The 16,926-nt window shown below is 52.0% G+C and overlaps 1 protein-coding gene across 1 annotated transcript in view; it reads right to left on the minus strand.

Moving 5' to 3' along the window:
* Positions 1-3,175: 3,175 nt before the first annotated feature.
* Positions 3,176-16,926, minus strand: part of SYT6 (synaptotagmin 6) — an 89,471-nt gene continuing 75,720 nt past the window's right edge. Inside the window, exons 4-7 of the mRNA XM_075540317.1 lie at positions 16,174-16,294; positions 12,231-12,402; positions 11,474-11,624; positions 3,176-5,864 (exon numbers count right to left, since the gene is read on the minus strand). Of these exons, the coding sequence (XP_075396432.1) occupies positions 5,793-5,864; positions 11,474-11,624; positions 12,231-12,402; positions 16,174-16,294 (516 nt within the window). The 3' untranslated portion in view covers positions 3,176-5,792. The remainder of the gene's footprint in view (positions 5,865-11,473; positions 11,625-12,230; positions 12,403-16,173; positions 16,295-16,926) is intronic.

Genomic DNA, 16,926 nt, shown 5'->3' on the forward strand with positions numbered 1-16,926 from the left:
GTCTTCACATCTCATTTTTTGCCTGTAAGCTCTCTATAAATTAACATTGCACGCTTGACCTCTATGCCAAGCTGCAGCTGTCTGATAGACATCTCTCCAGCATCTCCAACTGTGTTTGTCTCAGACTGGGCTCATCATTTTCTTTGTTATGCTGTGTTCTGGTTTTATGGAAAGCTCATGTTTCTAGTTCTTTGAATATAAACATACTGTGTGTATGTGTGTGTATGTATACTTTTCAATACTTAAACTCTTTTGTGAATATATTTATAAAAGCTTGATCTTTATTAAGATCAAATTGACGTTCCAAAACCTGCACATATTTAAGGAGGACGGTGAGTTGTTCTGACAGACCTACACCTCATGGCACCACCACAATGAAGCTGATGGGCAGTTATCATCAGCGAAGTTTCCCTGAGCCCCTGGGTAACACTCTCTTCTGCCCGTTCCCTGCCCTACTCCTGATGCTGAGGAGCCAATGGCCTTATTTTTTATTGGTTACAAATTAAACACCTTATATAAACAGAATCATACTAGGTCGTACTATTTGGGCGGAGGGGTCTTGCGTTCTTTCATGCACGAATCTCTTTAATGTATGTTAACTTCTTATAAAAATAACACTATGATCAAGAGACTGATATTCAGAGAGGTCAAGTTGTTTATCCAAGGCCACCCAGCTAGAAAACAGCGGCGTTGACCTCAGAACCCATGCCATGCACAGCCGGTCTGGGAGTCCCACATGTCTTTTTCTGACCAGCAAACCTGATCTCTGCTTTGATTTGGAGTTTGGGGCCACATTTTCCTTCCAGTCTATCCCAGACCTTCTAATGTGATCCCTCTCAGAACGGCTGGTGGTGAGAGGGGGCACCAGCTAGTTCTTCTCATCTCAGGGTTGGGGAGACAGAGTGTGTGGGGTGCGTTAGTCCACTGGACTACTTCTTCCCTTGTCTTCAATTTTCATCACTCTTCTTTCTTCTAGTCAAGGAAAGAAGAATAGCTGTCCCCTAGCTGGCCACTCACGAGCTTTTAAGATCTCTGTTGCTACTCCTCAGAATAGGATGCAGAACATTGTCTCTGTGAACTGTTATACCAGCTGACCCTTGAGTCCTCTAAGGGTCACTGTGGTCCGGAGCGCTCGGGCCCAGTGACTCATTTCTTCACGGTGCTTGATTACGTCTAAGATGTTTTATAATTTGACCCTCCTTTATGTTCCACTACACCCATGGCTGTATTTGCAGCAAAGGCAAATACACAACGCACACAGGTACAACCACCCCTTGTCAGACTTACTGGTGTGCTCTAATTCTCCCTCCCACACTCATTCCGCGCATGCGTCTATCCATGCAGCTTCGCAGAGATCACTGCAGTTGCAGGAGTGTGTGCCTATATTATTTTTAAACACTCCTTCCTTCGTCCTGCATTGCAGGTCTGATCAGATACTGGCCTTCTCCCTCTGTAACCCCTATACTTTGTACAGGTGTCCTTGTGTCTGTGTGTACTACTCTTGTGTTTGTTTCAGGCCTTCGTCCCCTCTTTTTAAAAAAATTTTTAATGTGATGAGATATATATAACAAAAACATTTGCCAATTTTTGCATGTACTATTTAGTGAAGTTAATTATGTTCAACATGTGGTGAAACCATCAGCACCATGTTTCCAAAATTTCCATCACCCTTACAGAAACTCAGTTCCTCTTTAAGCAGTAACTCCCTATTTCCCCCTCCGGCCCTCCTCTGGTAACCACTAATAATGTTGGCCTGTATGCATTTGGCCATTCTGGATGTGTTATAGAAGTGGGATCATACACAGTTTCCCCTTTTGTGTCTGGCTTATTTCCCTCAGTCTAATGTTTTCAAGAGTCATCCACGTTGTAATGTGTGCCAGGACTGAATCTCCTTTGTGATGGCTGAGTAATATCCCACTGTATGGCTATACTGCATGTTGTTTATCCACCCAGCTGCTGATGCACAGTTGGGGAATTGCCACCTTTCAGGTTTGGTGAATGGTGGTGCACTGGACATTGGTGGACACCTATCTGTATTTTTCACTTCTTTGGGGCATACGCCTAGGAGTGTAATTGTTAGGTCATATAATAGTTCTATGGCTTTTTGTTGAGGACCCACTAAATGGTTTTCCTAGCAGCTGTACCTCTGGGCACACAATTTCCCTTGTTGAATTCCCACTATATGGGGAGGGCAGGCGGGCACTCCGGGGGATGCCTTGTGAAGCATAGTAGCATGAGTTACCCCCAGACCAGAGCATCTATGGCAGTTTGAGACCCTTCAAACCCCCCTTTCTCTCTGCCATGGCAGCCAGCCACTTTGGGCTGCGCTGTCGCCATGAGTCCTGTCTGCTGACCTGTGATGGGTACTTAGCACGAATGACAACTAGTTCCTCCTTGTTCTCAGCTCCTGAAACCTGAAGTTTATTATGCAGCATAACTACAGCCAGCAGATCCCCGAATCCCGTGGCTGATCCACGCCTGGCAGAAGGTGCCGGATGGGAAGCTGCATTGCTAGGCAGCAGGAACGCTACTCTGAGCGGTTCAGTCCATTGGCCTCTCACTGTGGGGCGTCCAGTGATTTTGATGCAGATGTGCAGCAAGGGATGGATGATACCTTTCCCTCTTTTCTCTGTGGGTTGCCTTCTAAATTAATTAAAAGCTAGAGGTGAGCAGAGAGAATGTGCTATTCCATTAGAACGCTCTTTTAAGATGTTTTACTGTGTGTGATAGGACGTCCCCATCCCTCCGCCAAGTTTTATTTTATGAGACGCAGCAGGCTTGCGCTCCTGGTGAGTGAGTGTGTTGTGCTTTCCAGAGAGGAGCATGCGTGACCCGCTTCCCTGGAGAAGCGCGTCTGGAGGGGCTGCCGGTTGAGTTCGACAGCCGAGGGAACAGCCAGGCGCCGGCACACCAACTGCTCTGGGAGCCATGGGTCTGACCAAACGCAGGTGGATTCCCAAGCATATGGGGCCTGCAGCTATCCCTCAGGCAGAAGGTCAAAAGCCAACAAGCCTGCAGCTGAACCTCTGACAGCACGGAAGCGGTTAACTGTGCACATCACGAATGAAGAAGTCGGTGTTTCTACCAAGTCTCAGGAACAGGAAATGACAAGAAGGGGCAACAGACAAGAGATTTAATTGCATAAAAACTCCAGGCTGTGACAGGGGAGGGAAGGCACACAGCAGTAATTACAACATAATTTCTTAAATGACGATGCAATTAATTAACAGCCTGAGAAAGCGGGGTGTGAGGAAGACGCCTTTTAGCCCAGAAACCTAGCCAAGTAAAGGAAAGGGGGCCTTCCTGGTAAAGAAAACAAAACAAGACTTTGTACAAGTCCCCCTGCTTATTGTGACCTCAGCAACGCTCACACCACCACCCAAGACATTTCTCATACCGAGGGCAGTCCACAGACAAGCCAGCTCGGCGCTTCATTTATTCGGAAACTCCTCGCCGAGGGAGAGACACTCGGCTTGAAAAGGAAGTTGGCAGACACTCCTGGTTCGCCCATGCTTCACGTGGAGAGCTAGTCTCCCTTGTGGGCTGTCAGGGTGAGGTTCCAGGTGGTAAAAGCCTGCCAGGGGTGGGTTCCTATGAGGGTTTAGAGCGTGCTGGAGCTGGGATGGTCGGGCTGGTTAGGCAGTGTGGGGGCTGACCACATTCTGCTCCTAAAATGCCTTTCTAAACCTGCTCGGGCTGTTCCCTCGTGGGAGACAGCTGCTTGGCAGGATTAGGAACGTCTGAGAGCAGGAATTCTCCCATGATTCACACTGCCAGTACTCCGTTCCCCAGAAGGTCAGAGCGGGCCACCCTCACCTGCCCAAAGATTTCAAGGTGACAACTGGACATGCATTTTGAAGGATCCCCTCCCACTAATTTCTGGGCTCCCCGTGGCCCAGGAAACTGTTGTCTCCCTCATAATTATAGGGCCCGCAGCCTCAGCTCAGTGATGGAGTTGGCTGTCCTGGAGTCAGACTACAGTCGAGAAACAGAATGAAGTTGGCCATCCGCTAAGAGGGCTGTCACGACCTGGAACTTGTTCTCATTCTCAAGTGAGTCTCGGCTTCAGAACTGCCTGACCAGATGTCCTTCAGGGGGACATTTATTTCCACACCAGCGATACATTCACTCCTAGCCTGTGACTCAGTCCAGGACAAAGTTTGTTTTTAATCACCTTTGGGTTTCCAAGTCCAAAATGTCTTTTACCCACAATTCCTCTTTCCCTCATGCTCAATCTGGTCATTTTGGCAGCTTAGGGGACACGTCCTAAAGTGACATCAGCCGAGACACTTGCTAATTTAGCTTAAAATGAGGGGTACTTTATTGAGCTGCTGCCCCTGTAGCATGTGACAGAGAGAAAGCATAAGACACAAGGCTGGTGAGTAGCTTTTAGGTTCAGGACCTCCCCGTGTTGAAAGAAAGGGTTCCCCAGCAGGCTTGCCTCTCGTACGTCACACACACAGCTCTAGAAAGTGGTGTTGGTCATCACACGTTGACGTGGACGCTCCCTCCACATGTTTACCAGAGCTACAGCTACAGAATGAGATCAACCAACCCACCCAGTTATCAGGCATAGAGGGGAAGGTCACCATCAGCTCAAGAGAAATGCGCTATTACAACATGGAATCATTTAAACAATTTGTTTCCTAAACAGAATTTGACCTAAAGTAGAGATCTAAAGAGAAACAACAATAGCCCCCCACCAACCCCCACTAACACTGAAAAGAACAACAACAACAACACAGAAGTCCTTAGTAATTTATAAAACTAAAGTTTAAGATGAATACTGCCCCAGAGTCAGTGGGGGTGACCTTGGCTTGCACCGCCTCAGTTTCAGTCAAGAAGATACCCTTCAGAGCAAGAGGGTCCACAGTGCACTAACTCGGATTTCAAAATGCCCCGTTCAGAAAAGAACATTTTATCTAGGTTTTTCTGGAATCTGTTGAGGCCCTCTGAACAGCTGCTTGATACTTTGTGGAATTTTAAAGCTATGTATAATGCAGAACTCGTTCTGGAACCAACAGAGGTGACCTGCGAGAACAAAGATTCTGTGTTCAAACAAATGCCATCGTGAACTGTGGAGCCGCCAAAGAGCATCTGGCCTGTTTTGTTTCTGCCAAGTCACTCCTAAAGAAGTGACTGTGTTCCCGTGAGGATGCCAGAGTCTCCATTCACGAGGAAAGCGAAGGAGGAAGCGGAGCGAGTAAGCCTGCGCACTGGCTGGGCTGATGGTCCCCCAACACCACAGGCTTGTGATTGCAACACAGGGCGGTGGCAGTGCCCCTCTCGGTTGATGTCACACCAGCTTCACAGAGTCATGACGAGCCGTGTCAAGGCTCTTGGTTTGGCACCATTTCCGCAGGACGTGGAGAATGCAGGCACAGCTCTGGACCGCGTCCTCCTTCCCCAGGATGGGGGGTCTCGGTGGCAACACAAAACTCGGTCCAGCTCCACAGAAGAGACTGCTATTTTACAGTGTCTGTTGTAGAACCAACGAGGGGGCTCTCCGCCCTGTGTCGTCCCTGACTTGTGTACCCCCTCCCTCTTCCTCTCTGGTCCACGCAAAGTGAAAACCACAAAGACAGATTAAAAACCTTAGGAGACAGAAAAGACGAAGACAGATCTGACCACAGGACCAGCGTCTCGGCCTTGGCCTTGGCCGACACGCGGCAGGTCGGAGTCTGGAGTGAGGGGCTGGCTGCCGCTGCGACTGCACAACACTGTGTTTAGACTGCTGGACAAGTGCAAAAAGGACGCTGCTGAGTGCCGTTTGTGTCCCTCGGCCGGGCCGCTCACGGTGTTGGAGGTGGCTTCGGAGACGGGCACGAGCTCTCGCTGTCGAAGCTGGCAGCTCGGCCCTGCCACTGCGGGAGGAAACAAGCGGTCAGGGAATCCCCCCTGAATCCCCGGGAATCCCCATCGCAGCCTCCACAACTTCCCTGGCCCCGCTTCTCATAACCTTTCTTTCTTTGGCTGTCAGCCATGCGAACCACATCAGGAAAACAGCTTTAGAGTGTCCAGTGTGGGATACCTGACTTTTCACTGAACAGCCTAACTGCTGCAGAGATCATCCAGGCTTGCGTGTGCGTGCGCGCGCGTGCGCAGTGCTTGCCTGGACCATCTCTGCGTGCTTCAGCCATTTTTCACACTGAAGATCCGGTGATGTTCGCAGCGAAAGAGGCCTCTGCCGAGTGTGCCCTTTTTGCCAAGCACTCGCGATCATGAATTATTAGCAAGTTGCCTGGGAGCCATTAGTACAGCGAAACACCTGCTATTGCTTTAGCGCTCCACTCCTTTGCTTACTCCTAACGCTTCCTATGGGCCCCTCACCCGACTTGTGAAGAGGCAGGAGGGTGAGGAGGTGGCAGCCCCCCTCCTCTCTCTGGCACCCCCCACCTCTTCTTCTCCTCAGCTCTCCTGTCTCCCAGATTGCCTCCCTACCCCCTCTAAGCCCCCTAAGAGAGCAGGTGATGTAATGAGGTGCAGTGGGGTGAAGGAGAGGGATGAGGAAGGGTGAAAGCCTGCCCTGACGACAGCAGGGTCTTGTGGGCAAGCGTCTGACCCTGTGGGTATTCCTGACTTGTCTGAGGTTGTGTAACCTCGAAGTGACTCAGTGCCCAATGCTCCCCGCCTCCTTCTCATGGGCCGAGGAAGCCAGCGGCCTCTCAGGTGCCTGCGGGACAGGACAGCAGAGAGAGGTGGTCAGGCCTTCCTGAGGCTGAAGTGCAGCAGCTTCTGCGGCTCCTGTGCTGGGAGGGGTGGGTGGGGAGTGTCTCCACTGAGGGACAATGGGGGTAAGGAGCAGGTGCCACAAGGCATTTGTGTAGGGGGATGACATGGGAGAGGGTGCCGCTTCCCCTCAACACAGTCGCATCTAAATGGTGCTGAGCCACATGGGGCAAAGGGCATTTGCCACCCAGCATTACCAAGGGAAGAGATGAGAACCCCACAGAGCTGAGTAGAGACCCAGACCTACTAAAGTAGCCCGATGCTCCCAGTTCTTAAGAAAGCTCCTGCCATATTCCAGCCCTTTCCCGCAGAGCACCTTGTATAGGAGTTGAAGATCTTTACAAATAACGAAGGGCTGACCATCAGTCAGCTTGTGATGGCCATTAGGATGTGACCTGACTGATAGACCCCCGACTGAGCGGGAGAACCGCTGCCACGGGGCTGGCTCCGACTCCTGGTAGCTGTATGGGTTGCTAGAGTAGTACTGTGCTCTTTGGGTGTCCGGGACTGGCTGATTGGGAGCAGATCACCAGACCTTTCTTCCATGGCTCCTCTGGCTGGACTTGAACTGCCAACCTTTCAATGAGCAGCTGAGCCTGTTAACCCCTTTCTCTACCCAGAGACTCTTTAAGTAACTTAGACTTGAGCCGTCCTAGCCATCGGAGGAAGCAGGCCTGGGAGCTCACCCAGCCAAACCTTTTTATTCTTGCAAACAAGAACAGAACAAGCACAGAGAAGTCAAGGCACCATGTGTTCAGGGCAGAGCCAGGATCTGGAACCAGGTAACCAGTTGTAACTTTGCACTCTGTGCTTTTTCTGCTCTATTCTTCTGCTGCCTTAGCATGTGGTCACCTGGGGGAGGAAAGGGACACAAAAGATAGCCAGAAACCTAACCTCTGAGGGTCCGTTACCAGGTACTTACTCCTAACTCCGGGTGGCAGTCTCTCTGCTTGCAGCGTCCACGTGAATGAAATCACAACCGAGGGGCTCCCTGGTGAAATATTGTAGATAAATAAATGCCTGGCCGCTGAACCCGTGGCCACTTCTGACTCAAATGTTCCTTAACCAGAAGGTGACACGAGACGATTACTAATGCTTTCACCGAACAGAGAGTCATTTTAGGGGTCCTCCTTTTTCCGGGGCAACCTTTAATGTTGGTGCAAGGGCCATTGTAATGGCTGTCCTGTCCTTGGGTCAGCATGTCACAGCAGCAGCCTAATTGATAGGCCAGGTCAGAGAAAGACAATGAAATGGCTCCACATCCCCCGCCCCCCTCTTTCCTTTCCTTATATAACATCCCAGAGAGCAGTCGCACGGAACTTCATTGTCTATTTGGGACAAATGAAGAAGAAACACTGGCTCCCCTGCTAGCCTCTGCTTTCCCTATGAAGATGGATAAAGGGGAGGGATGGAGCTCGTGAATAATGGGAAGGTGGATGATTCCAGGAGGACTGTTATCATGGCAGCCTGAAAGAGCAGGAAACCGGTCCCCAGCCTGAAGGAGCAGGAAGACTATTGTGTGCCAGCAAAGCTTTATGTTATTCTGAAGTGGGTTACGTTACAACAGAGATCTAACTTTTCTAGCAGAGGGTCCCAACCCTTCCTTAATAAAAGTGCTTTTGAGAAGGTCGCCGGTCACTCGGACTCTGTGGTGACACCGGTGATGCGCAGCATCGGGCAGGAGCCCTGAGAGGGGAGAGGCTGCTGGGAAAGAGCATTGGTTATGGCTTGAATGATGCATTTTTATTCATGCAAACAGGCCGAGCAGGGAAAATATCTTTTTGGTTCATTTCTTCTCCTCAACCCTATTTTAAACCCCAAACAAGCATGCGAGTAGAAGGCGCTTGGTTCTCATCAATGAAATACCAATAGTGCCAGCGCTGGCAACTCTTCGAACAAACTAAAACCCATTTCGGTCAAGTTGGTTCCAACTCGCAGCCACTCTGCAGCGCAAAAGAGAACTGTCTCCCACGGCTCTCAGGCCGTAAATCTTCACAGAAGCAGACGGCCTCCTCTTTCTCCCACGGAGTGGCTTGAGGGTTCGAACTGCCGAGCTTAACCACTGAGTCAGCAGGGCTCCTCTCTAAGAAAGGTGCAGCATGAACAATACAGAGGATGTGACAGATACAATTGTTTCCTATCTCCTGAGATGGCTATCTGTATTGTACAGGTGGGAGAAACACGTTCCAGGAACAGGCTCTTGCTCAGTGTCCCGCACAGAGCTGAAAAGCAGGCAGGTGCCGGCTCTGAGGAAGATGGGTATCTGCTCCCATCCCATGCATCCCATCAACACAGAGTGCTGACTTTTGCATGCATTTTTATAAAGGTATCTGAATGGTGGGTGCTATAGGTGAGTGTGAGCTGATGGCACCCTAAGGCGCCAAGGAGGAGGCCGTGTTCAGCTGCTTGATGCAGAGAAATGAGCAGCTGAGCAGAAGACGGCAGCTGGGGAGAGACAGTCTCAGGAGCTCAGTGTCAGAAGTCCAAAAAAGGGAAAACCCAGAGGATAGCAATCGATTTATTCTCTTTCCGTTTTCCATAGACTATGACTTTCTCCTTACTGCCTCATCAAGAGTCATTTCCAGAGGCTTGATTCAATTTTATCTTTCCTTCTTTGGGGGTCTGGACGAGTGAGTGAGACTTCTCAGAGAAACAGGACCGGGGATCAATTATGAGGTTGCCAAGGACAGCGATTCAGGGACCAAGAATCCCCCATACCTCCAAGCTGCCCATCACCCCTCCCACTTCCCCAGCCTGACTCTGGCGATTCTCTTCAGTGCTCTGTGGACAGACCCCGCCTGGCAACAAGGGTGGGCTCTTGCAGACTCAAGATCAGAGAGGCAGCCCCAGTCTGAGAGGCTGGCTCACGGGCCAGTCATCATTTGGATCAGAGATTTACAAAAAGAAAAAAAAGCAGATATGAGTGGGGTCCTAACCATCATTCTATCCCTCGCCTGACCTCATTTTACCAACGAGGGGACTGATGACCAGAGTGGACCAGATCTGTTCCATGGCAGGCCAGAGGTATAGCTAGACCCCTTAGATTCCACTCCATGTGTGTGCCCCTAACTTGTCGTAAGCAGTTTAGCATATTTATCTGACTCATAGACATCCCCTAAGGACCAAAAGATAGAGGGCGGAGAGAAAGGGGCACAGAGCAACCACACCGGGGCTGAATCTACTCACAGAGTCAAGAGGGGTCAGATGCCGACCCCAGCTAACTTGAGTCATGCCCCATAGCTGCTTCCTGTGTAGTTCCAGGGTGGTCACAGACCTCCCCTGCACTGCAGAAGGGCCTTCTGGAAAAGAGACTTCCTTCCAAGTGGGCAGAGGTTCCTTGGGGGTTGGGGATCCAGCCAGTGATCTGAGATCGGCTCCTGCCTTCAAGCTCTGCTAAACCCCACACCCACTGCCATGGGGCCCATCCCTCCAGGGCACCGTCGAATTGCTCCCCGGGCTTCTGAGACTACCCACGTTTCTGGGGACAGAAAGTCTTATCTTCCTCTGACGGGTTTGAAGGTTGGCAGTCTAACATCCAGCCCCAGCGCCACCAGGGGTCCAGTCAAGGCCACCCAAGGCAGAGTTGCGAGGCTCAAATGGAGAGGAGTCCTGCTGGCCTCTGCGGGCCCAGTGTAGGAGGAGGGCACTGCAAAGCACAGTCAGACCCGGGAGCCAAATTAATCCGCCTGGCTCTCCCTGAGTCCCCGTGTCTCATCCCCTGAGCTCTCAGGGTCTCCCGAGAGCAGGACGCAGGTGGGCGTTGGCGTGTGTAGCTGAGAGAAAGGCGCTGGGCCCTCGGGGCTGCCTGCACACACCGCGTGTGCTGCTTTCAGGCAGAGGGGCCGCGTGTGGGAGGGAGGACACTCCATTTTGATGAGCCCGTTTTCCCATTCCACGCGACTAGCCAGACTTCCTGGGCTTGAAGGCTGCAGCACGGAGTGAACTGTCACTCCGACTCCTAGGTCCGAGACGCCTCGGAAGGAGGAGCTCGGGGAGAAGAGGGTTGACCCCGCTCGCGGGGACACCCCTCCCATTCCTACATCTGAGTACGGCAGGCCTGAGCACCACCAGCAGAGGACCAGGAAACCGGGAGGGGGTCTGATGTCACTTGAAGGGACTTTTTATTTCTGCAGGCGAGAGGAAAGTGGCTGGCTCAAAGCTAGACAGCAGGTCAGGAAGAGGTGGGATGGGAGCCCAAGCCTTGGGACTCCCAATTCAGAGCTCTTTCCCTCTGTCCACGTGAGATCCAGTCCCCACTGCGGCCTCGCTTCAAAGTGCAGCACCGCAAGTGCAAGGCCATGCTCTCTTCCTGCTGAGTGTTGCTCTCCAGCTAAGGTGACTGATGGCCTGAACTTCCTGCTCATCGGGATGGCATCTCAGGCCAACTTCTGATCTCATCCCCTTGGGGCGCTCTCTTCCAGGAGGAACTAGGCCCTGGGGCTTTGTGAAAGCATTTGAGTCCCGGCACAGCGGGCTGCTGGGAAGCCTTCCTCAAGTTCTGCTTTCCCATTAAGAACTCGGTTTGTTTGCAATAATGCCCAACACCAGGGGCTCTTTGCCAGCGGCTTCCTACTTTCCTCTCCCTTTGCCTTTCCATAGATTACACAGGAGCCTTTAAGAAGCAATGTGGCCCTTACACCCCCTCCCCACGAAAGGCTGAGGGTCCCACAGAAGCCTACTGCCATTCTCCAGCCAACACTGCAATGCAGCAAACATGCGGAGGGCCAAGCCCGACCTCACCCACCTCTTTGAAGGACTTCTTTACCTCCACCAAGGAGTGCCAATGTGCGATGGGCTTCCGAGGGTAGGCCAGCATCTCATTCCAGTGGTCCCTGCCCAGGCCTTCTGCATTGATGCCCACGCGGCAGACACCGATGATCTCATTGTGGCCCACACTGAGGGAGAAACCGAGGGCTTGGAGTTGGTGATCAGGCATGCATCCAACAAAGGGTGCCTTGGGGTCTAGGACTTTGTCTGGCAGGTCTAACTCGGATCTCTGAGCTCTAACCATGCTCAGCAGGGCCTGGGGGGAAATTCTTGTCCATTGAGAGTACTAAAGAGGGGGAAGGCCAAAGAAGAACATGGTCTTTTAGGAAGACACGTGCTGAGTATGTGACTGGGTTGAAACACGGTGCTTCCCTAGATTGGGAGTCGGCTAGGGAGGTGCAGGGCCACCCCAGAGCAAGAACAGCAGCATCGGCGATGGAAATGAGTAAAGGATTCAGGGAGAGACAGATGCTAGAGCTTAGTGTCAGCTGTAGGAATCATAGCTGGAGGTCAAACCATGGAGAAGGGTGGATGGAGCTGTGCCTTGTGGAAATGGGTTAACTGGGAAGGGAAGCGTCATTCCTCTGTGTGGGGCCCTTCCTCTAACTCTTCGGTCCTCCTTGGTGGAGTCATACTTAAAGCCACCTTGCACCTGACCCTGAACCACAAGGTCCCAGACCCCAAAGCCCAATACTTTCTAAAGTGGGAGTGAGGGGTGGGGAGTCACACCCTACCGATCATAGTCCATGACGGAGATGAGCAGACTGACTTGATCCATGTTCTCCGGGGGGATGTCAAAGATGACGGCCTCGTTGTAGACGGGGTTGAGAGTGTTCTTCTTTATGGTGGTTTTCTTCTTCTTCAGCCTCCGCCCATCGCAAAGCAGGGACACTTTGACATATGGATCTGGGCCAAGGAAAGGGTGGGTGCAAAGCAGATGCTCTCAAACATCGTTTACAGCAGAAGGACGGAACCCTAGAGCCACTGTGGTTTGTCAGGTGGTACCAGTGGGTTGTTAACATGAAACCACCATGCATGTATGTAGCGCACTGTCTCTGAAGACACTCAGGGCTTAGTAAACACAGAGGCTCCGGCTACCTCAGGATTACCGAGAAGGTGCTTCATGGGTTTTCACTAATGGGGAAGCTGGTCCCAAATCACACAGGACACCTACCCATGGGCATGCACATCACAGGCCCAAATCTGGTCCCCGGGATGGCCAGCTGGCCCCAAAGGGTGGCGAGTTGGGACAAAGGCACTCTTTCTTTCCCGGGCATGAAGTCCTTTTCCCTGGGTTGGTCAGCATGATTAACCAGAGGGCAGAGGGGTGGGTAAAAATAGAACCCAACAGTGCCCAAGGAGTAGCAGCGTGTCACAGCCAAATGAGCAGCGACACCACATTGTTGTTCTCGTCCTCCCCACCTGCCAGCATGATTATGGGTCCCATTGTCCCAGAAAGTTCATGTCCATTTGACATCAAGAAGGAGAGTCATGGCTCTGGTCCCTGTGTCCCCGGAAGCCTCCTGTTTCCTTCTGGGCAGTGGAGGAGGCAGGAGCTGTGGCCAAGGGGAGTGAGGCAGGCCTCCTGAGAGTCAGGGCAGCTGGTTGACATTTCATTTCTCAGTAGGATCTTGGATGTTTTCCATCCAATGAGACACTCTAAGTAGAAGACGCCTCTTCACTGAGCTCCCCTGTGCCTCCCAGCCCGGTCTCTCCTTTATTTTTTTGAATGGCTATCTCCCAGTCAGCTCTCTACCCTGAAATTTTCTACTCAGCTAAGTGAAGGGGCACCTATTGTACCTCACAGCGCAGGTGTCTGGGTCACCATCGTAATTGGTATTTATGCTTTGCAGCTGAAGAAACCGGAGGGCCACTCACAGGTAATAGTAACTTTGGAGATGCTGATGTCCTGAGATACCTTCTTGACCAGAAGCCAGGGCTCCTGTGAATCTGTCGTGAGGGGCGGACCAAAGCTGCCCCTACCCTGGGTCAGGATCAGGCAACAACCGAATGCTGGCTTCTCCACACTCGAGGTTAGCCCAACATCAAACCACTCTGGGTTGAAGGTAAACCCAAACTCAAGCACCGGGAGACCCACTTAGAGGGGCCTAGGCCATGCCCACGCCAGCGCATCACTCAATGACCAAGTCCTTCAAGCCAGTAACTCCTCATGGACTCATCCTTCATTCGATACTTATGGAATGCCTCTCAATTGCCACAAGATGCCCTGGGGGTGTAGGGGTGAGGTGCCAGGCTGCGATCTGCACATCTGACACTGCAGAGAGAAAGACAGGGCTTTCGACTCCTGCCAAGAGCTGCACTCTCAGAAAACCACAGGGGCAGGTCTACCCTGCTCTATACGAGTCGGCATCAACATCTGGCTCGGTTTGGTCAATGGCCACAGCACACCATCCCAGGACCTTACATCTGTAAACAATGCTGACCGAAATCCCCAATGAAAGGAGGGCCCCCACCTGTTGGCTGAGGCTTGATGCCAGATTCCAAACTCAGGGAGGAACAAGGGACAACGTAAGAGGGAGGTGAGAACTCGGTGTGGAGTGAGTCTCCCCTCCCAGGCCCTCTCTCTGCCTTGAAGCAGCCTGGCTGTGTAATAGTGACTTCACACCGTAGGCTCCCTCTCTAGCACACCAATTTAATTACACCCGGCAAGACAGTGTGGGGACGTGGGCTGCAAAATCCTATTTCCCTCAGCAGTCTCGAGAGTCCTCGGCACACAGCCGTCCCTGATACACACTTATTTTGCTATTAAAATGCAATCGACTCAGGCTATGTTTTGGGGCGAAGTGGACTTGCTGCTGACTAAGAGCCTCTCACACGGCAGAAGAGGCTCGTTCAGCTCTGCACTAGGTCTGCTGTGCGTCAGGGCGCTTCAGGGACAGGCAAGGCTCTCCTGGGAGCGTCTGGCCTTGAAGGGGTGAGCGCTGCAGAGACGTGGGAGCTGGGGGCTCAGGCTCCCAAGCCACAACAAACACATGACTTCAGCATCTCCCAACCACCTTTTCCTGGAACCTCAATTTTCAAGGCAATTGGGCAGTAGCAACTCTGGTTTTGTTTAGTTGTGTGGTGTGTGGGGTTTTCTGATTGGTTTGCTTTTTTTTTTTTTTTTCTTTTTTGGGGAATATCTCCTCTCCTCTGAGTGAACCAGGTGGTGCCTGGGCCCAGATGTTTCTAGCTGGACCATCACCTCTGGGTGGCAGCTATGATTATGCGAAGGAATTTCTCCAGAGACCACGAGCAATTCTCCATAGATTCCCCTCACAGCCAGTGGCCCCTCCTGAAGCTGTTTTATATTGGTGAGCTGAATCATCTATCCGAAGGGGCTCTTGGGGAGAGGGGAGTCTAGAGAAACAAAAAAATAACATTAGCTATTCCAAGTGCGGTTCTGACTGCTCCAGGGACCTGTGAAGCCTCACCCCGGTTCCCCTCGCTGGCTGTTTGTGGGGAGGCTCCCAGGGGTCCAAATTGCCCGGGGTTGGGTGGGGAAGGTGTCAAACCTCGCCCACCATGTCCAGCCTGCAGGTCCCACCCAACCTCCCATTCCGACTCCTAGCGAGCTTACAGAGGGTGCCTTAGGCTATACATCTTGATGGGTGCAGACAGCCTCATCACCCTCCCTCAGAGAGACTGGTGGGTTTGCACTGCCCATCTTGTGGTTAGCAGCCCGGTGTGTAACCCACTTCGTCACCAGGGTCTCTCGCAGGTTACATGTTGTGCCCAAGCATGTATGTGCGTGTGTTTCCAGGACAGGGCTCTCTGTCCCCTTCTCTGCCAAGCAGCAATCCGGGTGCGGAGGCCAGGCCTCGGCCGGGAGCCCTGCAGGAGCACCTCAAATACAGACGCATTTTGCTTTTCCGTGGGATTGCTCCCATGACCCCTCCATAGGCAGGGCTGCAAGAGGCCCACATGGACCCATAAACAGGTACACATTCCAGCCCCACATAACCCTGTGGACGTCCTGGGGCCTCACGGGGATCTTCCTTAATGCTTTGCACCCCACTAGAGGCAGTCCTTGTACAGCTCTCTCTTGCTCCATAATGTTCTGTAAAATTGCCTTCGCTTTGAAGGAGTGAGCCAACCCCTACTGGCGACCAATTCTCCACCACAGCCACCTTCACTTGCTGCGTGCGCAGCGTCTACATCATGGAAAGAGCTCGGAGTCTTTGCTTGCGCTACAGTCAGGTGAAATGAGAACCGCCCGCCCCTGCTCTGACATACCTACAATTCTGACTTAAAGACTCTCCAGAACAAATCTCCTTGGGAGCCTGGGGATGGCCTCTCTTTCCTTTTCGGCCTCTCTGTCTCAAATAGAACAAATGATAATAGTAGCTAATATCTACCGAGTGCTTACTATGTGCCAGCACAATTCTCAGCCCTTTCCATGAATTGACTTGTTTATTCTCGAAGCGGCCCCTGTAAGTAAGGTATTACCACTCGCACTTTGCAGACTAGGACATTGGGGCATGTAGTCAGCACTGGGAGTCAAATCCAGGCAGCGAGCCTCCAGAGCGGGCTGCTCCCACGCTCAGAATAGCGACAACCCTTTGCCTTTCTCTCCCAGCAAGCACCCTTCCAAATCCCAGGGTCTCGGCCACATGGGGGGGGGGGGGAAGGGGGACGTCCCCACTATCTGGCGGGGAGGCTGGGCCAGGGAGGTACCTGAGTAACCTGTGATGTCCATGGCCTTGAGGTTCCGACATTTGATCACCGTGAGGGTGAGCCGGCCTGCGGTGGGTAGGTAGCAGAGGGAGAACATGATCTCTCCCAAATCCACACTTTCCTGTAAACACAGACAAGAAGGCAGGTGAGCGGCACGCAGGTGCTGGGCTTGACTCTTTGAAGCACAGTGCTATCTTTTCAAGAACCCCGGGGTTGTGCTCCCACGTGGGGAGCAACTGGATATAAAAGGCACTGGTGGCAACATTATGGCGTGAATTCAATGGCAGTGGGTTTGGTCTTTGCTTGTTTGGCTGGTAAAGCCTATCCTCTGAGCTTGTGGTTACAATCCCGTTTGGGGATGAGCTGGCTGCTGTGTTAATGAAGGTTAGAGTAGCGAGTGTCAATCTCTTGTAAGAGATACAAGGAGGGAGGAGCAGAGGTGGGGGACCAGAGATGCCAAGGCACTTAGAGATCTCCAAGGAAACTGGAAACAGGAAGCAGATGCTGAGGAACCCAGGCCCTTCCCCCACAGTCAGCGAGAGAGTGCCTGGAGCTGGGCCCTGAATCCAGGTTGTGGACCGCCTAAACTGTGAGAAAATCAATGTCTGTCTGTTAAAGCCACCCTCTTGTGGACTTTCTGTCATAGCGGCACGTGATAACTAAGACAAGCCTGATTCCCTGCTCAGGAGAATTCATCTGCAATTGTGCTGCGTCTGATTGCTCTGGAAGTTCATCTGCAATTGTGCTGTGTCT

This window comes from Tenrec ecaudatus, chromosome 1, assembly GCF_050624435.1.
Source record: "Tenrec ecaudatus isolate mTenEca1 chromosome 1, mTenEca1.hap1, whole genome shotgun sequence".
Lineage (NCBI taxonomy): Eukaryota > Metazoa > Chordata > Mammalia > Afrosoricida > Tenrecidae > Tenrec > Tenrec ecaudatus.